The sequence below is a fragment of the Gopherus flavomarginatus genome, chromosome 3 (genome assembly GCF_025201925.1).
Source record: "Gopherus flavomarginatus isolate rGopFla2 chromosome 3, rGopFla2.mat.asm, whole genome shotgun sequence".
Lineage (NCBI taxonomy): Eukaryota > Metazoa > Chordata > Testudines > Testudinidae > Gopherus > Gopherus flavomarginatus.
In genome coordinates, this window is record NC_066619.1 from 11,290,772 (window position 1) to 11,316,590 (window position 25,819).

Genomic DNA, 25,819 nt, shown 5'->3' on the forward strand with positions numbered 1-25,819 from the left:
ATAAAATATTATAGTGGGAAGGGACCTCAGGAGGTCATCCAGTCCATCCCCCTGGGGAAAGCAGGACCAATCCCCAGACAGAGTTTTGCCTGAGATCCTGAAATGGCTCCCCTCAACAATTGTGCTTACAACCCTAGGTCTAGCAGGCCAATACTCAGACCACAGAGCTATCCCTCCCCCTCGTATAGGAAAATGTTTATAATGGAATTGAAAAAGGTTCAGAGAAGGGCAGCCTGGATGACTAAGGATACAGCATGATTTCCTGATGGGGCAATAATAAAAAGATTAGGGCTGTTCAGCTTAGAAAAGAGATTACTACGGGGGCGGATATGATGGAGATCTATAAAATCATAAAATGGTTTAGAAACAGTGAATAAAAAGTGAAATGTTATTTACACAATGCAAAACTAGTGGTCACTCAATGAAATTAGTAGGCAATAAGTTTATTACAAACAAAAGGAAGTACTTTTTCACACAATACACAGCTAACTTGTGGAACTCATTTCCACAGCATGTTGTGATATCCAAAAGTATAACTGGGTTGAAAAAGAACTAGGTAAGTTCATGGAGGATAGGTCTATCAATGGCTATTAGCCAATATGGCCAGGAATGCTACCCCATGCTAGGGGTGACTCTAAAACTATGACTACCAGAAGCCAGGAGTGGAAGACGGGGGTGAATCACTCCATAATTGCTCTGTTCTGTACACTCCTGCTGTTAGCTATGGCATTGGTCATTGTCAGAGACAGGATACTGGGGAAGGTCGACCATGGTCAGACCCAGTATGGCAGCTCTTATGTTCTTAAATGGAAAAGAGAATGAGCAGGGAAAGGCGTATAGTTGGTAGGATGAAAGTGACAAAGGAGAGGGAGTGTATTTTACCTTGTTGGACTCGTTCTGCTCTGAAAAGAAAAGGCATTTTTCTGCTTACAATTTAGAAGTTGTTTCATATTCCAGTGGTGGAGTCAATAACAAAAACAAAAACAAAAAAAAATACTGTTTTTGAACATTCTAGTAGTTTTATGGAATGCATCTATTGGGCTATTAATGGAGCTATGCCCATTTATGCTAGCTGAGGATCTGGATCAGTGAGTGCATTCTCCTCTCCTCCCTGAACACGTGTAAGACACATTGTAGCTCCAGTTATTTTGCTAAAGGCATCCCCACAGGAGTTCTGTAAAAAGGATGTATCTGTGAATGGGAAAAAAATGTGTCTACAGAACATTCTGAAATGTATTTGGATGAAAATAAGCAGTGATTTCAAATTTCAGCAGTAACATGACAGTGGGCATGCTGAGTAAGGCAAAGGGTCAATGCACGGGACAGTCAAATATTTGTTATTGGCTCCCCCACTGGAATATGAAACAACTTCTGAATCATAAGTGAAAAAATTCCTTTTCTGTTCAGAGTAGAACGAGCCTAAAAAGGTATATCTGTGTAATCTGAATTTACTGAAACAGATGGAAGCCAGTAAAAAAAAAAATAAAAAAAAAGGAGCAGTTGATGATAATCTAGAAGCAGACGAATGCATGGATGAGGCTCAGCTATCACTGTACGTATGTTCAGATCAGTGGTGAGCTGGAGCCAGTTCCCACTGGTTCGCGGAACCAGTTGTCCCGGTTCTAAAAGGGCTTTTAAATTTAACAAAAGCTCCAGTAGCTCCCTGCCCTGCCCCTGCCACAACTCACCTCGCTCTGCCTCTGCCTCCTCCCCTGAAGGCTCCCCCTCCCAGGCTTCCCGCGGGAAGCCTGGGAGGGCTGAGAAGGAAGCAGCAGCTTCCTGCAGGTAAGCTGGGGTGGCGGGGTGTGAGGAGGGCTCCCGGCGGCTCTGGCCCAGCCCTCAACTCCAGCCCAGCCCCTGTCCAGTGGCTGTGGCCAGGCCCCCAGCCAGCGGCTCCGGACCAGCCCCCAACCCCAACTCCAGCTGGGCAGCACAGCCCCCACCTCCAGGCAGCACGGTAAGGGGGGCAGGGAGCAGGGAGGAGGAGTTGGATAGAGGGAGTTGTGGATTAGGGTCGGGGCAGTCAGAGGGCAGGGAACAGGGGAATTGAATGGGAGCAAGGGTCCTGGGGGGGCAGTCAGGAAGGAGCAGGGGTGGTAGATGGGGTGGTGGGGGCCAGTCATGGGCAAGAGTTCCAGGGGCAGTCGAGACAGTGAGGAGGGGTGGTTGGATGGGGCAGGGGGGGCACAACCCCCTCTTGGGGTGAGGAGGAGGGAACCGGTTGTTAATATTTTGGCAGCTCATCACTGGTTCAGATTTGAAACACCTGTGTTTCATGATATTGACTGGTGTTGCACTGTATGATTCAACCTCTTGTTTTTAGGAAAATAATTTGTTCAGCTCAATTATTATAGTCAGCCACTAGACAGTTTAAAATTACATTTCATCTGCCTGTTATGCAAAGTTCTCACTTCGGTTGTCTCTGATTGTTTCCCTTCATCTTTCAGAAAATAACATAAAAGGCACCAGACTGTTCATCCATCAGAACCTCTGGGCCTTATCCTGAGAGGTATTCTGACCTAAATGAAGTGCAAATTGGAGAGCCACTCTCAAAGAAGAAGTATGGTCTTGGGGTTAAGTTCTAGGCCAGGGACTTGGGAAACCTAGATTTGATTTCTTGATCTGATTCAGCCTGCTTATATGAACTGAGGGTGAGATTTTCTTAAGCACTCAACGTTGGCTTAACTCTGTTCCCAATGACTTAATAGAACTACCTCAACATTTGGAAAATCTCAAATGTTGTATCTCTGTTTGGCTCATTTCCCCATTTATAAAATGGAGATAATGAAAATATGGGGATCCTGATCTCAGAGAGTTGCTGTGAAAATTAATTCATTAGTGTTGGTGACATGGTCAGGTACCACAGTACCTGAGCTATAGAGGCACCTACAAAGATTTACAAGTTGGAAATGTTTATTTTAATTATGCATATGGATTAAAAATGGAGAAGATCCTTTTTTGAAAAACAACAAAAGCCTGTCAGTCAGCGTTACGGGTATGGATCTTGCTGGAAGCGTCAGGACAGAATTTACTTTGCTTCACACCATTCCTCTCCCTTAGAGCAATTACTTTTTATTATTGTTCAGATCATTTAACTCTGCTAGCGCATGTCATTTTCACCCATCATAAGAGAATGGAGATATGGAACAGAAGTTCCGGAATTGTCATATTCCATTTGCACTCTGCTTCCTAGAGAAAGTAATTGGGCCTAATCCAAAGGGGGAAAAACATCATAAACTATGAACTGTTTGTTGTCATATGATGAATCTTTCATGCCCTTGGATCATTGACCATGATGAAGGAAGTGGAACATATCAAGAAATCAATCAGGACAACCTCCAAAGAAAGTGAGCAGTGGCACAGAAGATAGAGTGATGCTGATGTCAAAAGGTATGACTGTGCCCCATGAAGCACTGACTCATCTTTCATTGAGTTCTCTAAATATACTGACACCATTTAGAATACACTTGCTTTAGTGATACTATGAATATCAAGTAGAATTCTCTGACAGAGCCAGAGCAAAAAACAGCTCAGCATCTTGTCAGTTAGCTCCAATCCAACCATCTTTTTAGGAAGCCAGGATATTATGTGGTTAAAAATGTCTGATCTTGAGAAGAAATACTGTCTGCTATGGTGTGTTTCATCTAAGAAAGCCTGCACTAACACCAACAGAAAGTATTTGAAGATTTCTTCCACAGAGATTCATGATTCTTAGCTACAACGATGATAGGAAATTTAAAATGCTGGTAGATTCACTCTTTTATCATGTGCAAAAATTAAGATGAAGAGTCTGGTTTGAAAAATGAATGATAAATACAGAGTATCAAATGATGACCTTTGTTATATTACTGCCTGACTCGACAGCAACTGGTCGGAAAGAAAGTTGAAGGTAGGAAAGGATCCAACACTTCTTGCATTTGTGATAGCTGCCATCTGGGACAGCACTGGGGATTGAATTAGGGAGTCCAGAACTAAAAACCATGAGTTTTCTACACCTTGAGCTTAAAAAGCAGGCTCTGTAGGTAAGGAGTTATAGAAGACTCTTATCTTCTATGAATGAGCCACAGAACTTGTGTCACAGGGGGTCCACTCACAGCTAGTAGCGTAGCATCCTGACCATCGAGGGGATTAGCTCGCCCAGGTGCTGCCCTCCTCTGGCACTGTCCCTACCCATCATTCCTCTTGCTCCAGGAACTGCAGGCCAGTCACTATGTGGGTCCCCATTCCGGGGCTATCAAAGTTCTGCTATACAAAATGGCAGTTTTCCCTTTACTGCTCTGACCATGTCACTCCTCCAGTTGCTGGTAGGGGAACCTAGACCCACTCTCTCCTCCAGATTCCAACCAGGTACCCTATCTCTAGCAACAGTGGCCTGCTCACTCCCATACCATGTTGCTCTTTCTCTGGACTCCTTCCTACTTCACATCTGTACCTTCTGGAACCCCTTTCCCCTCTAAGTTTGCCAGCCCAACCACCCTCCTCTCCGAGTGACAGCAGACTACTCTCCTGCAGCCCCTATCTGTTTCCCACTCCCTGACTTTATACCTGCCCTGCCTATTCCTTCTCAGCTGGGTATTGACAGAAATTAGGTCTCAGCCCTCCCTGGGTTTCATCCTGGTGTAGCCTATAGATTAATTAGGCCTTATTTACCTTCTCAGGGCCTCTGTGGGGAGTACACCCAATCACAGCTGGACACATAATACGCTCATAAATGGGTTTCATGTTATTCAGCTTTTTGAATAGAAGGAAAGAATTAAAATGCAAACAAATGGCTTAATATGTTTGATATTCTGAACGGAAATGATACAACTGTCTCTCTTGATTGATACACACTGAATTCATTTAGGTCTGTGTTCTCCATAGTCCATTACCCTGAGATGGTTATCTTCACTCACAGAAAGGAGGAGTTCCAGTTCTGCCGCATGCTTATCTCAGACCTGTGGAGTATGTCTTTGCAGGTAGTTGGGTGGCTCTCTACATTTTGGTACTCTGTTTCTACTGAAGTTGGTTGGAAAAAGCTGGGAGGAGGGGAAATGTGTGAAAACACTGTCTACATTTTTTCCCCATTTTTTCACTGAAATTTTAAGAGTTGCCAATTTTACATTTAAATTTTGAAAATGGTTAAAAAATGTCCACCACTCTTTAGTTGGTTTAAAAATGGGGAAAAACATTTGCAAAATCAAACTGAAATTCCCACATTCCCCCTTTTAAAAAGTGACTTGATCACAGTCTACAAATAGTTATATGATAAAGAGGTTTGTTACAGTAGACAGCTCTTTAATCTAGGGGGTGGTGGGGAGATGGGAAAAGGTATAACAAGATTTAGTGGCTGGAAACTGAAGATGGACCAATTCAGACTAGAAATAAGGCATCAGTTTTGTAACAGTGGAGGTAATTAACCATCGGAACAACTTATCTAAAGTTGTGGTGGCTTTCTCATAACTTTACATAGTATTTTCCATCTATAGACCCCAAAGCACTTTACAAAGGAGGACAAGTATCATTGTTCCCATTTTTGCAGATGGAGAAACAGGTACAGAGAGGTGACATGACCTGTTCATAGTCACACAACTGAGCAATGGCAGACTGAGTTATAAAATCAAACATCCTCATTCCCAGTCATGTCCTTTCTACATTAGACCACACTGCCTCTTGGGGTGACAATACAAACATGATGTGGAAGACATGAAGTGGGAAAGGGGCACAGGCTTCATATTCTAAAAACAAATGAGAGCTCCACATTTGGCAGTCAGTGTCAGCCTGGCCCTATTCCTCTCTGCCCAAGAATAGGAGAGGTTATAGAAGAAAGGTTAATGTAGCGATTCCTATCTGCATATGCACCATTCTTTCAATGGCATTCAGCTTTCCCCCTGCATATACTTCAGTTGCTAGCTCAATGATACATATAAATCCAACTGTAACACTTCATACAGCTAGAGCAATTTCAATTTCAATGTTTTATATTTAAAAGTAAATGAAGAGGCCATTAATCATACTGATTTATGCATTCCAATAGAAATTGGAAATTAAATCTGCAGTCTGAGATATGAGGGTACAGTTTGAGGGTTAGGTTTCCCAAACTTTTGATGTCATACAGACACCTGGAAAAAGAGTGAGTGCATGTGTACACACAGATATTAACACTATGAATGGACAGAAACTTATAACCACACACAGAAGGATGCCCAGAATGATCAAAACCAGTGCAAATATATGAGGTTATAGGTACTGCGTGCATACATGAGAATTTCTGCACTGCACTAAACCAGACAGAGCAGTGGCTATTGTGTGTTTATGATTGTTAAAGAAGAGGCTAGAGATAGATCCTCAGCTGGTGTAAATCAGCATAGATGCATGGTTCATGGAGCTTCATTTGATATTTACATCAGCTAAGGATGCGACCTGGAATGTTAACTCTGGCTAGTGGCTCTCATAAAAGGACTGTGCTAATAATCTCTGAATGCCTCTCACTGCAAAATTGGCCACTCAGAGTTTCACAGCAAACCTAAAGAGCTTCCAAGAATCCTGATCAGAACAAGACTGTCCCAGATTTTGCAAACACCACCTAAGCATTGATAGTCCAGGCCAGCATCCTGGAGCTGTGACAGCTGCTTCCTGGAGGTAGTTTTGCTGCATTGCCAGGCTCCTGCTACTGGGGTCTGTCCTGGGCAACAGTAAGGTTTTCTTTCAAGACTGCTTCTGACCCTGACCCTGCCTCAGCTGCACTAGCACTGTGGCTAATGATGTGTGTATGTGGATGAGACTGGCTCAGAGGAATCAAGCTAATGATTAAGGTCAGATGTATGCTGTATGCTCCCTGACTTTAATGGGGGTGGGTGAGAGCCAGACAGACTACCAAATACTATGCTGGGGCAATCTCTAGTACTGAGATTTAAAGCTGTGGTGCAGAAAGCATTAGCGGTCATAGCAAGGAGTGAGGCATTGGGCCCCTAGAGTCACCCCAAAGGCAGCTATGTTGGGCAGGCTGCTCTGTCAGCTTCCTTCCAGGAGGGGTGCATGTGAAGGTTCTAAACCCCCTGGAGCTGCAGAGGCTCCAGCAGCAGCAGATGGGACAGAGAGGAGAGGGGATATGGAACCAAGAGTGGCAGGGTGGGGACGCTGGGGCCATGTGAAAGAGGCACATTGCCAGCTTCCTCTTGGGGGGCAAACCTGTAAGGATTCCTTCTCTGCCCCAGCAGAGGCTGACACCACTGGGACTAGATCTTTCCCTAACTTTAATTAGTGGCATCACCATCAGATGATGGAAGACATGAACCTGTCAGTAGAAAGACTCCCAATCACTTCACTTGGCTTTGAACCAGGCCTTAAACCCCAAAACTTCTATATGAGCAAGCACTGGGCTCAGCATAAAACAGGGGATGAAATCTCTGGAGCCAGTCTCTTCTTTGGTCATTCCAAAACCCTGGTCAGCAACCTGGAGTAAATGTCCTCAGGTCATTACAGCATTCCCAGTGTATTCACCCATCCACCCACCCAATGGTTTTCTGATCAAATTTTGATTAAAGCCTCATTTTTCTCTCTTCCAGCTCTGCAAACCCAGCCTAGCAGCTGAAAATTGAGCTGTGCTCTTTCTGCTCCAAAGTTAAGGGCAAACAAAGATTCTGTAATCAGTAGTTAGCTTCCAGTTTTCTTTGCGATGTATGAGGCAAAGCTTGCTTTTTCCGTATATCTCTGGCAGTTACACATTCCGACTCTGCTGTGCTGAGCTGACACTTATCACCAAGCAAAACAGACATGACTCAGAAGCCACAGAGGGAACAATAAGTCCCACTCTGTCTATAGTTAACCCGGTCCATGACTGAGGCTCCTACATGTGATGATAACGCAAATAATATTAGTCACAAAGCTGTCACTTACTACCGTGTGTGTGATTTTTAAAAATCTAAAAGGAATATACAGAAAGTTTAGAGTAAGAATGGAAAAACGCCAAGTACACAATTATTTACAAATCAAAGCCCTTTGACCCCCCCTGCATATTTTTAATAATAATATTTTTATTACCAAGCACTACACTTAAAAGTAGCTTATGAGAAACATAAAAGGGAATAATCGTGTGGGCTGCATATGTCCCTCTAACACAAATAAGTGCTATTTTACCTCTACCCCAGCCCTCATAAATTCTTCCATAGACTTAGAAGTAAAGTCCATGCAAAGGAAAGGGTTTGGGGGTGGGGAGAGAAACAAGTGCAAATAATTCCACTGTGAAGCACTTCCTGGTTTTTCCATCGACAGCTTATGCACTAGATTCAAAATGAATTATTCATGAGATTTTGTCCATTGCATTGAACCTGAACCAAGCTTTGATGAACACCGTGAATCCTTTCGGGAATGTTCCAGCAGCATTTCTGCCGTGATGTATTCTGTTTTGCTTGGGTCATTATCGGAGCAGTCTTGGTGTCACAGCAAAGACCACGGTAATCTAACCTAATTTCTCTCCCGCTCTCAGGCACACATCATGCTATTTATTCTGCATATATTCATGGCATAGATATGAAAGGCTTCCCTTTGGGTCCCAGTGCTATAAGTGCTGAGTGCCCTCAGCTTCATTGACTTCATTGGGAATTGAGGGTGCTCAGAGCCAGACAGGAAGTGGTTAGAACCTCACAGAATAAGGTACCAATGCAGGATCTCTAATTCTTATGTTTATTACCTAATTATAGAACAGGGGCCAAGATACTCTGCTCATGCAAACTGGCATAACTCCATTGACTTCAGTGTAGCTATTCTCCTTTACATCAAGTAAATACTTGATTAAGAAATGTAAAAGACTGAGATTTGTCCAGCAGGGACAGCGATGCATTAGAAATAAACACTCCGATATCGCAAACTGATTTGATCCATAGTCATTTTCAAGCAGATGACATTGAGGAATGAAAGGCATTCAATCACCAAATATTCTATTCCTTTCATATATTATCACTGTCATTCAGTGGAAAGTGGTTATCTCAATGGGTTTGGCAGAACTTTCAATAATTGATCCTTGACTAACATGTCAGGGCTTTAACAACCAGTTTTCAATAAACAGGTGAAAATGTACTTCAATTATTTTACATTTAAATAATTTTTACTTGAGTGTATAGTAGGGAAATGTTTTTGTTTTTTTCCCTCAAAGGTTATAGTCATTGGCAATTTATTTTTATAGCTCTCCTTACAGCCATTTCTCCCCCTTTTTAATAGGAGTAGTTTTATGTTACTTCAGTGCATATTTAAATAAATGATAAGAGAAAGGAGAGTGAGTGTATCTTCTAGATCACTTAGAAGGAGGGTTAGGAGAAGAAGAGAGACAGCTGCACATTCTTACTCATTCATGGCACTTTGCTTCTTTGGATTGGGGATAAATGGAGCCTGACTGTATTTTCAGGCACTGCAGGGGAAATACAATATATCCAAGTAGTGATATGATGCATTATTCTATTTGCACCCAGGATTTGATCCTTCAAATCAGAGAGACATTCCCATTGACTTTGAAAGGCACTTAGTACTACTCAGAGTTGGTCCCTAAATGCTCCCACACCCCACTTTTGGAGGCAGGTGGGGGATACACAGCAAAGTGAATCACTGCTGTCTCTGGCACTGCATTTATAAGCTAGCAGCACAGCTAGAGGCTGGGTGAGTTTGTTCCAAAGCACTGACAGGGCTGGAAGAAAAGGATTGCCCTGGAAAAGTCTGTGATTCATTTACTAATAGTGGCAGAGTGACTCTTACTTCTTACCATCAACTTTGAGCCAGGGGACAAAGGCTACTGGGAAGCCAACGCACTGGGAGCAAAATATAGAGGGGTGAGTTCTGGCAGCTTAGGACAGATGTCACAAGTGTGCAGCATTCAGGAAGGGGAGTGGTGCAGTTAGCATTGAAGGGGATAGATGTTGTAAGAACAGAAAGCAGAGACCCATTAATCTTGTTGTGGGATCTGACTAATTCTCACTGCCTTAAACTCCCTCTCACTATACTCTTATTACCTGATCCCTCTCCAATGTACTTCTGTTTTTATTATTCTCTCTCATTTGTGTCTTTTATATATTCCAGCATCTATTCATCTACTGTTGTGCTCTCTATTTTATAATTAATCCTCTTCCCGCCTGGTTTTGTTCTCTTTATAAATCCTGCTCTCCCACTTCCTTGCATATCCCAATTCAGAGAGACAGTGTGCAAGCAAATGTAGAGCAGCCAATGCTTAGTGAGTTTACCTGAGATGTAGGAGACTGAGATGCAAGTCGCAGCTCCAACTCTGACAGAGTAAGGACTAAAACCTAGGTCCCCTACCTCTTAAGCAAGGGCCCTAACCACTGAGCTATTGACTATTCTCAAAGGGCTCTTTCATCCATATTTTATCACTGGAAGAACTGGAAGGCTTTGGTTTCATTCCAATGAAGAATGAAAGCAACTTGTGAAACCCGCACAATTTTACATGCAACAGAATTGTTGTTTTCCATCTAGTCTCAATGTTGACCTCTCATCTCCTCCCACTACACAGGGGATTGTTTAGACAGAGAATTGTATTTAGTCATAGAAAGTGACTGTAAATTTGCTTTTTAGCTATCCTGAGTACAGATAGATAGCAAAGAAGTCACGTTTCTGCTAAAGCAATTCAGCAAAGAGATTAAGCTCTAGGCCACTGTGACCCAGGTGCTCAGCTGGTTTAAGGCACCATAACTCCATCTAAGTCAATATGGCTGTGTTGATTTACAGCAGTGAGCATTCTGAGTTAAAAATCTGCAGCTCTGGTGTATTGTTTTGCAGACAGTTAAGGAAAATTGCAGTCAAGATATTGTAGATTTTGGCCATTGGCATGAGATAAGCATATTCCACTCAAGGGGTATCCAAATTCCATGGCAGCAACAAGAAGACTTCAAAGAATCCAGAGATCTCACAAGGAAGTATGAAACATTGTAAATAGCCCTTTTTAAAATGAAAGTATTTCACTGAGCATCATTCCACGTAACCCGAGTGAGGTTCCAATCATAGTTCTTTTGTGCTGCACAAAGCAAACAAACTGTGTGAATGGGCTTGTCTATATTATAAAGCTTTATTTTGTTTGAACACAATTTTTTAAGCAGTAAGTTAGATGACACAATATCAAGCATGACCTTGTAGGTCAGTGTAGGTAGGGAGGAAATACACGCAGCATCATGCCAACTGATCATGATTAAAATCTGCTGTGATCAAAAACTTGATTGGGATGCGGTGTACAGAGAGACTTTAGCAAACCAGTAAAGTGCTTGAAACCACTATGGCTTATTGTTAAAGGTGGCCTAGTCAGCAAGCTGTAAATTGGCCATTCAGCAATCTCAGCTTGACCAAGGCAGGAGGGGAAGGAGTTTTTGGGTGCCACAGAAATGGCAGATTGACCTCACGTCCTTCCTGATAAAAATTGTGTTACAGTTGCTGATACATTTTAGAAGAGCAGGATGTGCCCCAGATATGTCTATTGGGGTCTCAAGGCTGCAGACTCTGAAAAAAACCACACCTGGTTAATCAATAATTAAAAAAAAAAACAACAACTTCTTGTTTGATCATTACAATGCTTACTTAACAAGGTTACTTTAAGGGACATGTCATTCTATTACTAATGTAAATAAGGGGGAAAAGCTTGAGATAGTGGGACTCGTTTGGGGATTCTTCGGGACTGTCTCTCCCTCTGAATCCATCTTCTGTTCCCTCGGCCCCCCCACACACAGAGAGTCAGCTTTGGGAATTATCAAGTGTTGGGGGTGTATTATTAACCTGTTGTGGATGTGTGTAAGTGCTTGAGACTGAGTAAAGTTTAGCTTTAAGTGAAAGCACTCGTGTTGTCCTGTTTGTGCCAGCCATCTATCAGTCGAATGGCTGTGTCTCCCCTGATTTATTTCCTGACACCTCCTCACACAGAGTAAAAGTTACGAAGAGCTTTGGGTTAAAAAAAACCTGGGTAACAGTGGGGAGGAGGGGAATTCAATGAATATTGATTAAAGTTTTCAAATTTAAATTTGGTTCCCCCTTTTTTCTTTACATTCTGTAAATAGTCAAGTTAATGATCGTTACTAGTGTGACCACATGGGGAATGTGAGTTGTATTTTTTGCAGAAGATTGGGTTGCTCGTAGTATGGTGCAAACACCACAATACCAATTGAACAATTATTGGAATAGGGAGACAAGGTGGAGGAAGTAATATCATTTATTGGACCAACTTCTATTGGTGAGAAAGATGAGCTTTTGAGCCACACAAAGCTCGTCTTCTGGTCTAGGAAAGGTACTCCAAGTATCACAACAAAATGCAGGGTGGTACAGATCGTTTAGCATAATTAGTTAGCACATATTCTAAGGGACCATTCAGGGTAGTGTGGGCCATTAACACCTCAGCAGTCATAGGATAGAAAGAGGAGGTTAGTGGGTTACAGATTGTTGTAATAACCCATACATTTAGTGTCTCTGTTCAGTTCATGATTTTTAGTGTCTAGCAGAGTTATGAATTTAAGCTCCCAGGCTCATCTTTTGAAAGTGTTGTGCAGGTTTCCTTTGAGGATAGGAACCGATAGGTCAGATATAGAGTGATCAAATTCACCTTGCATTTAGCTGTGACCTTCGGAGTACCTTTCCCAGACATGAAGAAGAGCTCTGTGTGGCTCGAAGTCTCGTTTACTCATCAACAGAAGTTAATCCAATAAAAGATATTACCTCACCAACCTTGTCTCTCTAATATCCTGGGACAGACACAGCTACAGCTACACTGCATACAATTTTGGGAATACTCTTTCATTGAATTACAGCTTCTGTCTATGTGTATTTATACGGGAGGAGGCAGGCAAGCAAGGCGACTTTGACATGAGATATTTTGAGCCTGCTCCTCAGCTGACATCAATAGGTGTCACTCCATTCGTATCTGACCCACTGTCAGGTATGTGGTGAGTAAACTGAAGCAGGGTGGCTTCCTGAGTCGGTGAGTGCTACACAGCTAAGTCCCTGAATAGTGTTTTGAAAGCAGGCAGAACAAGTCAGCAGAACTGGTAAGTCTGCCAACTTCCTTTGCTTCTTTTTATACAGGAAGAACAAAATAAAAGTTTGCAGGCTTAGAGGGAATTTAATTAAAGTCAGTGGAGAAATTAAAAGTGGAAAAGGATAAGGGCAGGGACAGGGAAGTGAAAGAGAAAGCATAGAAGGAGAGTAGATGAATGCAGCAGAAAAAACAAACAAACAAAACACATATTCTTGTGTTTGTGCTTTGAAGGGTCTCTAATGAATTCCCCTCTTCATCCTAACTACAGCAGTTACTATGTGCCCTGAACTGCAGATGGCTTGGCTCAGCAGCAGGGATGGGTTAGCATGGAAAATTCAGCCCCTGTGGCTGCCTCACAGATGGTGTACAGCAGAGGGACCGACAGTGCCCAATCATTGTCATGCAGCCCTGTTTATTTCCTTATATCAGAGTTTACTTAGGACCAGCAAGACAGAAATGCTTCCATATGGAGGCTTTTGTAGCTAGACTCCTTTTGTTGTGTAAAGAATTCAACAGTCAAAAGGGTTCCTTTCCTTTCTAAGAACCAATTAGAAGTGAAAAGAAAACTGTAGCAACATAGTCCCCATCTACAGTAATTACTGGAAAACCTCTTTGAATTAGTCTGCAGGTGAAAACCAGATATGCTTATGTAACCACCAGTGACTTACATTCACATCACATCATGATTCAGCTGTCCTGAGTTTGTGTGACAGGAGACCCTGAATCAGTGGTGCAAGGGGATGAACCAAATCCAAACCAGACCACTGTCACAGTGATTGGCTGATTTCGTTTTTCACAAGTTCCATACAGAAGCTTGATGTGCAGCATTGTGAATCAGAGACACTGAGGAAGGCACTGATCCTGCAAACATCTAGGCGTGTGAGTGACTTCACACATGTGAGTAGTCCTGTTGACTTCAGGTGCCTACATGTGTCCAGGACTCTCCCCAGTGGCAGAGAGGAACATACAATAATTACAGAAATTAGAAACTGAAAAGCTCTTCTAGTCACCTGATCCATTCTCTTGACATTTTATTCTCCTGCATTTGGCTTACTCAGCTAAAAATGGTACCAGAACTGGGACTTCCACCTTGGGAGACTATTCCACAATCTAATCAACCTCACTCTTAGCAAATGGTTACAGATAGATACCCTACCTTCCTAGAAACCATGGAGAGTGAACCCCTTATAGATAGGCTGAATGTTTATACATGTTCTTAGCTTTTATCTAAACATTTCATTCCGTTACTCCTAGCCAAATGGTCATGGATGCTTCCACCAATTCCTAGAAGCAGTTCTTCTCTTCCTTGATATTTACACCCTTGAAATATGATAGACTGTCATCTCCAGTGTAGACGCTGGGCCTGATTCTTAACTGTGTTACACCATTTTATCCATGTGTATGTAACACAGTGGAGAATTATTTGACCAAGCTATACAAATATGGGTCTTTTACTCATCTGGCATCATAAATTGAATTTTCTAGGCCCTTTAATCATTTTTGTTGACCTTCTCTGAACTATCTCCAATTTGGCAGCAGCTTTCAGGTATTGAAAAGACTGGGACTGCATATAGTTCCTTTGATCTTATGATCTAATCATGCGCTTAAATGCTTCCTTGATTCAGGCCTTAGGTGGGCTAGTGATCAGTGGAAGAGTAAAGCCTGGGCATGGAGGGTAGGTCCATCAAAGGCTATTAGCAAAGATGGTCAGGGACACAGCCCTCTGCTCTGGGTGTCCCCAAGCCTTGGACTACCAGAAAGTGGGACTGGATGACAGGGGATGGATCATTTGAAATTACCCTGTTCCGTTCATTCCCTCTGAAGCACCTGGCACTGGCCGCTGTCAGAAGACAATACTGAGCTAGATGGACCATCAGTCTGACCTAGTATGGCCATTTTTATGTTATGTTCTTACATACAGTGTTCTCAATAACCAATTGGTATTTGACCTACAGAAATCATCCTATTACATGTACACACAAGAACCACAATGGAATCCTCCTCCTCTCCAGCTACTGAATGGCATGAACAGCCGCAATAATGAAATATCTTTAACTCTCATCCCTGAGGGAAACAATTCTGTCCCTGATATCTATCCAAATTCATTAAATAAATGAATGAGCCATGTGCTTCATCCTGCCGAGTGGATAATAAACATGTTATTGTTCTTTAAGTAGAAAAGAGAGGGAACATTTATTTATTAATGTGTCTGTTTATTAATCCAGGGATGGCTCACATTTCACTCACTGAAACAGAGGAGTTTGCACAGCAACAGCAGCAGAAAAGTAAGCTCTGAACCTGTTCATTAAAATGGCTTCTGAAACAGAGACAAAGTCAGCCATCATTAATTGCAATCTGCTAGAAGTGTACGCACTCAAAGGGCCACTGTTTTTCAAGCTAACTCATGCTGACCAGTAACCTAGTCCTCCAATTGTCTCTTTGAGATCACTGTGACCTAGTTATCCTAGAAAGTAGTACTCAGAGTGCAGGTGAAGGAATCTCCCCCACACTTTTTAACCTCCAGAAGCCATTTGGGGCTACATTGTGATTTTACCAAAAGTCTAAGTAAGGGGCAATATGTAGTTGTGCTTAACCAGCAGCAGATCTGGAACTAGATTGTGTCTAAGGCCATGTCTGCTTTATGCCGGTATAGGACTACCAGTATACTAGACCAGAAAAGCACTCTGAGCATGGATGCAGAGTAAATTAGCAAAACTGTTTTTGCTGGTATACCTTATTCCAGCCCCACCCCAAGAGAAAGAAAATTACAATAAGACTCACCATCCCAGAGCACCCCATTGCAGCATAGTGTGGCATTGCAGCCTTTCTGTCTCAGTTTCCCCACCATGATCTTTGAACTATTCCAGCCACAGATATGACTTGACCCTCCGGCCAAGCCACATTAGAAAATTCAACTCCTCCCAGGATAACAGAATCCCTTAGATAAAATACAACAAAAGCACAAAAGGAAAGAAATCTTTGGCCTAGCCAGGTTCGGCATCTAGCCCCCTTCTTTACAGGCAGACCCAAGGTGCAATTGGCTGTCTCAGCACCCACCAACAGGTACATGTTCTCTGGTCTGCTCAACATCCAGTTCAGGCCCACCCTCCTACAAAGGGCTCTGGCTGGCACACTCCTCAGACAGCTCCTAGCCTTCAAGCAGGCTTCCGGCCCCCAGGTAGGAGCAGTCTGGCTGTTCTCCTCCCCAGTCAACACCCAACGGCTGGGCTTTCCTCCTTTAAGTCCAACGCTCAGCACAGGTGTTGCAAGACACAGCTTAATGAATAGGACTGACTGGCCCCAGGTCACTCATTACACATCACCCCCCAACCTTGCCCAGCCCCAGAGCAAGCTCTATAGTCTAGGAGGTCATCTCCTGTACTCGTCAGACCTGATTTATTTATGTCTTCTGCCTCAGGGTTGTGATGGGGTCTGTGCTTGTAGATGTTCTAGCTCCTCCTTAAGCTTACTGACCATCGAGATTAGAAGGCTCCTCTCCCTTAGAGTCTCCTAGTGCTCTTATACCACTTGCCCCCGGTATACTGATAGAGAGTGAGCCAGTGACTACAATCCTTGCTTCTCTATGAGGAACTGTCTGGGGTCCCACTGCACATCACGTGACCTCAAGCTACTGCTCCCTGGTCCTTATCTCTGCCAGGGGCTCACACAGTTCTGTCACGCATTAGTCCCTCTTGGAGCTGTGGGGCCTGTTCTGGGGTTGTCAGAATGTCTTTAAACTGTTCAGTAAACAAGACTTGGTCTCTAAACTCAGCTTTCTCTGGCTTCCCATTAGTTAGAGAACCCAGCTCTTGCTTTCCAGACACGAATACCCTCTCTGCTTCTACAAGGGATGCTTGTCTTTGATCTGCTATTGTACAGCACATATTGCTGCCTGGAGCACAGCCAGTTCCTGCACCTGCAAGCATTTTGTCATCTGAGTTTGAGAGCTGCTCTGTTGGGCAAAGACCGCTGCCCCATGCTCATCAGCCACAGAGACCCTCTCCTCAGATCTCATCCAGCCCCTCATATATGAGTCTGTGGAGTATCATAGGGAGAAGCCACTGTCATCTCTGGTATGTCTGTTGTATGCACCATCTCTGCAGGTGGGTTGGTCTTTGGGATATGTCCCTGGGCTGGCAGAGAACTTGCTCCCATCCTCCTCTTAAGTCCAAGCACCCAGCAATGCTGTAGCAAGGCAGGGCTAACTGGACAGGGCTGACCCTTCTGGTCTTTAAAGGGGCAGGCTGCCCTGTTATAAAATATACTGATGAAAGTGTAATGTTGCAATTATAGCTGTGTCTGCACTAGGGGCTTTTGCCAGTTTAGCTGTGTTGGCCAGGGATCTCTCCTCTTCACAATCCTGACTGACATAACTATGCCAGCAGACGTCCAGAGCACAGACATGGCCTAGGAATAAGAGTCTGGTCCCTGTGCCTGAGGGCAAGTAATGTGAATAAACCCTGTGTCTGGTACAGATTCTTTCTTCCACTGTGCTGGTTGAGTCAAGCAGGCGGGCACATTGCGGGCAGAGTCAAGGCTTTGCTCACTTACATGTGGAAGAGGAAACAGCAGTCTCTTAAAAGTTGCTCTCTCCCCTGTGCTGCACCCCACAATATATACCTGGGCATAGGATTAAAAATTACACACCCGTGAGGGGCACAACCACACCCTTTGAGTTTTCATTTCTGCAGCTACTTTCAATGGCATCCTGTCTCCCACCCCCACTTCGTACCATAACCAAACAGATTTATTGAAATGATTAAAGGAGTCGTTTAGATGTGTACCTACTGACATGCCATTCCCAGCAGGTTCAGCAGAGCTCATATTTGTTGACACCCCAGGCCAGTCTGTTCTCCTAGACCTTCTCTTAAAAGGGTCATTTGAAGGTGGGTTAGAAAAGAAGGAAGGAAGAAGAATTTTATGGTGGCGGCGAGTTTTACTGATTGACCTGAGACAATCCTGTGTGTGTTCTTATTATTATTCAGTTCCAGTAGCATCCACCGAGTGCTTCTCACTTTCCACTCAGAGAAATCAATCCCTGTCTTGAGCAGCTGTTCTCTATTGTATACTACCATACAAAGGCCGAGTCCTGCACTACGATCTGTAGAGGGTGAGTGCTGGCCCTGTATTGATCACAATGCAGGATTAAGACCTAACACTGTGCAAAATGTGGTACTGTGTTGTGTACGTTGCATATTGTATATGTTTTGTGCCACACCTATCTAGTAAGTCTAAATTCACTGGAGTTACAGCAGAGCTGAACTGGGCCCAATGTGTCTGAAGCACAGATATGAACTTTGAAACTGTTACTAGAGTTACTGGACCAGGTTGTCTGATTCATCGGGTTTGTGGTCAATGAACCAGGAGATTAGGTTCTGGAACACCCTGGGGGTTGCTCTAACTTGTACCACTTGGCAATAGTTCCCAAAGGACAATCCAGCAGCTGGGCTTAGCCAGAGCCCATAATGCTACAGCCAAATTCCCAACATATCCCCGGTGGTATACCTGGAAGACAGGTGGTATGCAAGCTAATGTCACTACATTTCCTGGGGACCCCCCACCCCTGAAGAAATCCCCCGAGAAAAGCACACACCCAGTCTTTACTCCTTTGCACTACCTGGAGAGGGAGCAGAGCAGGACAGAGAAACTGTCCCTCCAAAAGGCTGTTTATAAACTCAAGTGGTATGAGTTTGTGGTTTCAGTCCAGTTCCTAGGGCATACCTTTTCACCTCCCAAAAGCCAGGGCTAGGGTTACCAATTTGGTCCTGATTCTGCAAAAATATCCTGAAATCGGTGGACTATTCACCTGCTTAAATGTTTGCTGGATGGGGCATTTGTGCAACTGGCAGCATCAGAGAGAACAAACAGAATGAATGGACTGTGAAACAGTTAAATACTGCTGACTAGATCAGGTCAGGAAAGGCATTTTTCTGTGTGTGTGCATACAAAAAAAAAATTCTTCATAATTTCTCTGATTTTTAGTTGAACACCCGACAATCAAAAATTATGGGGGGTTTCTGGCAGAAAATATTTGGGTTTTGGAGTTGCTAAACCCATGATCATTTATATTATCAAGTTTTCATTTTTCCAATGCCAACCTGAACATTTCTCAAACATGCTCATTTCTTGCAAGAGAAAAAAAAAGCCATTTTCTATTCTAAAAAAACCTCTTTCAATGCAAAGTGTTTGGCAAATCTCTACTTCTGACCCAAGACATGATCCTTTCAGGTCAGGTGAGGGGGCAACTCCAATGTGTTCCAATCCAGCACCTTTTACCACCAATAGATTGGCTTTGTCTAAATGGTATTATGAGTAACATAGCCCATCATCTTCATTCAGCCATGCGGGTCTGACTTCTTTCAGGACATAAACAAATCTGACCAGCATTGAAGCATCTTTTAGGAAATAACATCCCTCTCGAAGCAGAGTTATTTTATCCAAATGTTAGGATAGTTCAGCTTGTTTGTTTTTTTAATGCTATGCTTAGCAATAATTAGCTGAGAGGCTTATACAAATGTTTCACAGAGTGTGTTGTAATTAATTATTATTGGTGATGTTAAAATTAAGGTGGAAATGAATGGCCTCCAGAATTCAGTGGCTGTTCTTTTGTGTATTACTGAATAAAATAGGTGGTTAAACCAAGCTGGTTAGACTGGATTGCTTAGCTGGGGTCTCTCCTGGAACTAGATTCACCACCCAGGCCCAGAGCTATGAATAATATTTATAAACAAACCCAAAATCTCTCTCTCTATCTCTCTCTCTCTCTCTCTCACACACACACACACACACACACACTTTGTCAAAAGACTAAGGTTTGTGAACCTTACAAGCCAACACAGGATAAGTTGGGATTTTAGTACAGGTCATTATAAAACAGGGACCCGGAAATTTGCTTTCAGGTCCAAATGGCCTCAAAGGCAGCAGTGTTTCAAAGTGCCGACTTTGGGTCCATCTTGAATCAAAGCAGTGAAAGATGAATGGCTTTACTTGGTCTCAGCTTCAAACCAGTTGAAATAACATTTGAATATTACTTTACAACTCAGAAAGGGATCTCTCTTTTCTAAACATAACATTTAGCAATCAGCTTACTTTTGAAGAACAGAACACTATTACTTCCTCATTAACTATAGTGAAACTATTTGCCCAGTTATAATATCCCCAAGTAGCTTTTTTCTGTACTTTAATTGAAATAAGTTCATAAGACAAAGCTGGCTTCTCCCTGCCCTGGAGTAAAATAGATGCAATTATTGTTTGTTGGATGAAATTGCAAATTTGGGGGACCTTAAATTCAGAATCCTTAAAACCTTTTGAAGTTAACACATCACTGTTCACTAGCACTGAGCTAGGAGGTGATGTTCAGATCTGATTTTAGTTGGGATTTAGGATAGGATTTGAAATTTCGGTTCAGGAACTAGAGTTTAATTCTGGATGTCACACCATTAAGATTCCATTAGCTCTTCCTGGAAGATTTCTGCTACACTGAATGGGATAAGTGTTGTGAGATTGGCTATTCTAAGATATCTGCCATTTTAGGCCATAATTTTGCAATAAAATCAGTTCAGCACTATCCAGTCAGAAACAGAAACTAGACCCCTGCCAGTTTTGCATTCCAATCTGGAACCAAAACTACAGTGACAGGTTTTTATCTTGAGATTCAAATCCCAAAGATGTCTCCACTTAAAGATTGAAAGCATTCAGGTTTGGGGTTCCAGCCATGTTTCATCTCTCCCTAGACTAGGATTTTCAGTGGAAATTTGTCAGCTCTATTGGTAACAGCTCAATTTTCAGTTGACTTCTGCCTTTATTTTTCTATTGGCTTTTCAATCATAGAATTGTAGAATTACAGAAGATTAGGGTTGGAAGAGACCTCTGGAGGTCATCTAGTTCAACCCCCTGCTCAAAGCAGGACCAACCCCACCTAAATCAACTTTTGTTGCCCTCTTCATGGGAATTTGTATGTACATTATAATTTTGGATTTGATCTAAATGGGTTCACAACATCCACATTTCACTTTCAGAGTCAGGACAGGAACAAACTTCAGCATATTTCACCTGTTATTTTCCCCTCCAAAACTATGATTAACAGCAAATCTCACATGATTTCTTTACAAGCCATAAATCATTGCAGGTTAATTCAAAACTGCATCTAGATTTGATCAAAACTTTTTGCCAACCTGGTGCAATTTAGCTGTTCTGTTCATTCCCTCTGGGGCACTTGGCATTTGCAACTGTTGGAAGACAGGATACTGGATTAGATGGACCTTTGGTCTGACCCAGTATGGTCATCTTTATGTTCATATGATCCCAAAGCAGGTGATTCTTTTGCACAATAATTGGTATTTTATTGCAGATATTTTCCCTAGCACTTGTAAAGCTGGGCCACATTCTTCTTCTATTTATATCAATGATACTAATGTGGTGGTAAATGAAAGCAGAACTGGTCATGAGTCTAGTAAAAAAGCACCTTAGTGATAAATAAAACCTATAAGTTTGTTTGTTGAGTTTATTTTGTTTAAGATAAGCAACCAAAAGTCTAGGCTTTGCAAACCTAGGTGGGATATCTTAAGACAGCAGGTTTTTTTGGTAGTTAGCTCTCCAACGTCGTATGATTTTGGCCGTGTCATAAGCCCTTCGAAGCCATATTTTCTTATTATCTCTCTTCCCTCCTCCTTACAAATCAATACAAAGGCAGAAGTACGGATGCTTAAAAGAAGACAAAAACTTATCTGCAGGGTTTTTTTATATCAGCTATTTCATAATACACCAGTGGCACCAAATGAATACGTTCCTGTGTAGTTTCCAGGCAAGGAATGACTGGGGAAGTACATGTTCCCTAGCTGCCAATATCTGTGTTGTATGTAGGGATGAGTAAACTTGAAGTCTTTAAAATCATGGTTTGAGGACTTCAATAACTCAGCCAGAGGTTACTGGTCTATTACAGGAATAGGTGGGCGTGGTTCTGTGGCCTGAAATGTGCAGGAAGTCAGACTAAATGATCAACATTGTCCCTTCTGACCTTAGAGTCTATGAGTTATTTTGCGTCAGATAAGGAATTGCCTGAACTTTACTTCAAAATTCAACAAAATCTATGTCTTTTCATAGTCAATAAGTGTTCATATGGGGACAGATTGTGAACTCCTTAATCACGTTGAACAATAACTGACAATATGAGCAGTCCCATGGAATTCAGTGAGGCTCTTTATGGAGTAACACAAACTTCAGTGTGAGTATGAGGCTTGCAATATTGCTCTTAATTTTCATAGAATCATAGAAGATTAGGGTTGGAAGAGACCTCAGTCTAGTCCAATCCCCCGCTCAAAACATTATTGCAGCATGTATATCTTTACTTTGAAATGTCACAGTGATTGGGGAAATACTCTTAAAATAAATGGTGCTTGCATATACAAAGTGGAAAAAATTGCTGCCACCTTTGGGATACTCTCAGCAAAAACAAGTATTGGTTTGTTGAAAGTTACAATAGAAAGATATTTCACAGAGATCCTGCTTGCTGCAGAAAAGTGAGTTGGGAAATACATGCAGTAAAATAAAACACGAACAATGGGGCTTCTTATGTTATGTAGTGAACAGCAATCATTTCTCAATATACCACTGTCAAAATTGTCACCTGCTTGGTTAGATTAATATTGATGGGATATAGTCCTCTTAGATAAAGGACGCAACCCTAAAACTAAAACCAAATGGAACACTGGCTACAGCAAATGGATATACAGAATGATGTCCTCACTGCTTAAAATATAACTAACTATCTTCATCTAGTCTTACCAGGTAGGTTGCAAACAGTGCTTGGCTTGTCTACAACATCGGTAGTTTAGTTTTACAGCTTGTTTATTCTGCCTGCTCTCCAACTTGCATGGAGGCTAAACTGTGAAATACTGTATCCCAGTTGTATAGTCATTTCCAGAAGATTTAATTATATACTTGTTGTGCTGGGTTAAATATGCTGGCTACCAAGATGGACCCTGCATGCTCAGCAATGTCTTTTCTTTTCCTTTTCTAAAGATTAGAGAACGTTAATGTCAGTGAGAATAAATCAAAAGGTGATAACATCTGAGAAAAAGAAAACCTCATCCAGACAGAAATAATAGCTCTTCTGAAGAGATGCCACCACAGACAATGTCTTTTCAGCACCGGATAGCGATATTAAAATATTCTGGGTATCAACCTTGTCAACTGGAGAGACACTCAGACATGACTCCTATAACTTTCCAGACAGGAGGTGCGAGTACCACCAGCAGAACCATAATGACACAGTAAAAAAGTAACTTAGAAACTGTGCCATCCTCCTCCTTGGCAAGTTTCCTTGGCAGAACTGACTTGGCAGTCAGTTTTGCAAGTGGTCTCTGTCACATGCCTCTATGAAGGATGATTTACAGGCCCACAAGTTACACGTCCACTGCCCAAGGTGCCAGTACGCCTTAAAAAGTGCTCCAGTGGCATTGCCACATGCAGAACGGAACAGTAAGCTAACGGCAGCAGGCTGACTGTACCCCAATGTCTGGAAAGGAAAGAGAAGACTGGCTCAGAAAAAAAAAGTATTACAACATTTTTCTCTGCAACAAAATTAAGCTGACTCATGCCCCTAGTCGTTAATTTCATTTTTTTTAATCCAAACCAATCTTCAACAGAACAGGGGGTGGGGGAGAAGCCCCTTATTAAAGCAATCTTGGTCTCGGAAGTTTACACTCTGACCCACCCCCTGCTGTTAATTAAAAAACTTACCGCTTTTGCCAACTCCCCCAGCTCCCAGCATCACCACCTTGTACTCCCTGGAGCCTGCTGAAGAATTGCTGGAGGAGCTGATCATTTCATTTTCTAGCTCCATCTTGCGCAAGGGACCAGAGGAGAGTAAGGAAGAAAAAGCAACTGACAGGTGCTTGCTCTGATTTTAAACAACTATAAAAGCAGCATTAAAAAAAAAAGAAAGGTTTGATACAAGAGGTATGATTTATCAGCCTCACACTCCGGCTGTTCCTGTGGTAGCTGGAGAAGGTCTCATAGCAACCACTTTAACAGCTTCCAATGAAAATCTGTCTCTGCCCCCTCCCATCTCTGTATCATTCTCTTTATGTATCTCTTCCTGGACAGAAGCAGTTTTGTAAAGCTCACGAGCTCTGGTGTGTATGATTGTTGCTGTGTCATTAGATGTTAACTAAGCAGAGCCTCAGGGGGAAAAAATGATTAAATATCTCTTAATTTTTAAGCTTCTCAATGCAGAACTGATTTTAAAGAGAGAATGGAGGCGTATCAGCCAGTTGCTTTGCAGCTGGGGTGTTAGCCTGTGTTGACTGAAGTTGCCAGATTTGCACGCAGTTGAGTGATCCATTTCCAGAAAATTAAGAGACGGTTTTATTAAATACTCTTTTTTCTGTTTTTCAACGGTTTCACAAATTTTAGCAACCAGGGATTATCGGGCCAAATAGTTTTACCAGTAGTTCATTTATTATTTTCCTTATTAAAATATTTCAGCCACCCACTCAGGAAGCAGGAAAAATACCATGTGACTTATCTGAACAACTGAGCAACCCGGATAATGAATAGCAAATAGGCAAAGCACCAAGCCTGAGCACAATTCAAAAGGTTTATAAAGGGAGGGAATGGGAATAAAAGAAAGACAAAGGTAACTTCTGAGATCATGGGGGTACTCAGGAACCTGCATGCACAACTGGAGGACTTTGTTCCTACTCCTTCACTTCTTGTAATTGTGTCACAAGTTTTAAACAATTGATAGAAAGTATGAGCCAGGCTTTGAAATGGAAAAAAAAAAATCAGTGACAGAACTGGTTGGAAAATAGGAATGAGAGGAGATGAGCTGGGGGGGCAGAGTGGGGGTTGACTTTTTGTAGAAAAACTGGAAACTTACATTTTTCAGCAAACATTTACATTTTCTTGGTTTTTGGCTGAAAATGGTCAGTTTTTAATGTTTTAGTTTTCTGATGAAAACTCAGGTGTGAGGAATGTAGGCTCTGTGTAAAAATTGTTTAATTAAAAAAACTAAATTTTTCCTGAGCAAAAATCTTTGATGCAAAAATTTTGACCAGACCTGTTGAGGAAATCCAAAGGTTCATTTCAATTAAGCACTAAAGGCCAAAGTTTATAATAGGAGTCTAAATTTAAATCCCAAATACAGTAACTGGACAGATTTGCAAAACTGGTAAGCACCCAACAACTTTTGTTAAAGTCCATATTCCATTTTGCTCTTCCCTTGCCCCCCCCCACCCCCCCACTGTCCAGTGACCTTTTGGGGGAGGGAAGTAGCTTTAGACAGAAGCTGTGGGAAGGACTTGCACAATGAGCTGAAGTGTAAGGATTTAGACAAGCAGTTCACAATAAGGTGGCAGATGTAAATGTGTGTTGAACACACAAATATCATGCACTGAACTGAGAATGCCACCCCACCCCAATATATTCTGGAGAAAACATAACAATCATTGAATCAGAATAGGTACATAATTCTCCAGTGCAGCTTTTCCATATAAATAGCTGGATGGATGTAGTGGAACATGTCATTAACACTGCATCACACTGCTTTATAAAGTGAGTAACACTATAATCATTTGAAATTCCAGAGTTTAGCCAAGACACTGACATTACCTCAGTTATTTGTACAAACATGCCATGAGATCCTTAATGAACACAAATGGTCCGAGAGCAGCTCCACCAGTCCACTCAGACTGGGATCAATCCAACTCCAGGTGAAGTCAATGAGAAGATTCCCATTAGCTTCCATAGGAAATGAACCACTCTTATTGTCCTTAACATCATACTCCAGAGTTAAAACAGTATTGACTTAGCAGAAGAATGCTA

General features: G+C 42.2%; 1 protein-coding gene across 2 annotated transcripts in view; it reads right to left on the bottom strand.

Annotated features, from left to right (window-relative positions):
* The window catches only part of RIT2 (Ras like without CAAX 2), a 276,869-nt gene that overhangs the window by 242,445 nt on the left and 8,605 nt on the right, over nucleotides 1-25,819 (bottom strand). The window contains exon 1 of one of the 2 annotated variants that reach the window (XM_050943713.1): nucleotides 23,735-24,035. The exons of the other annotated variant lie outside the window; for it this stretch is intronic. Coding sequence (XP_050799670.1) covers nucleotides 23,735-23,837 — 103 coding nt within the window. The 5' untranslated portion in view covers nucleotides 23,838-24,035. Of the gene's footprint in view, nucleotides 1-23,734; nucleotides 24,036-25,819 lie in introns of those variants that run through there. 2 annotated transcript variants of the gene reach the window in all.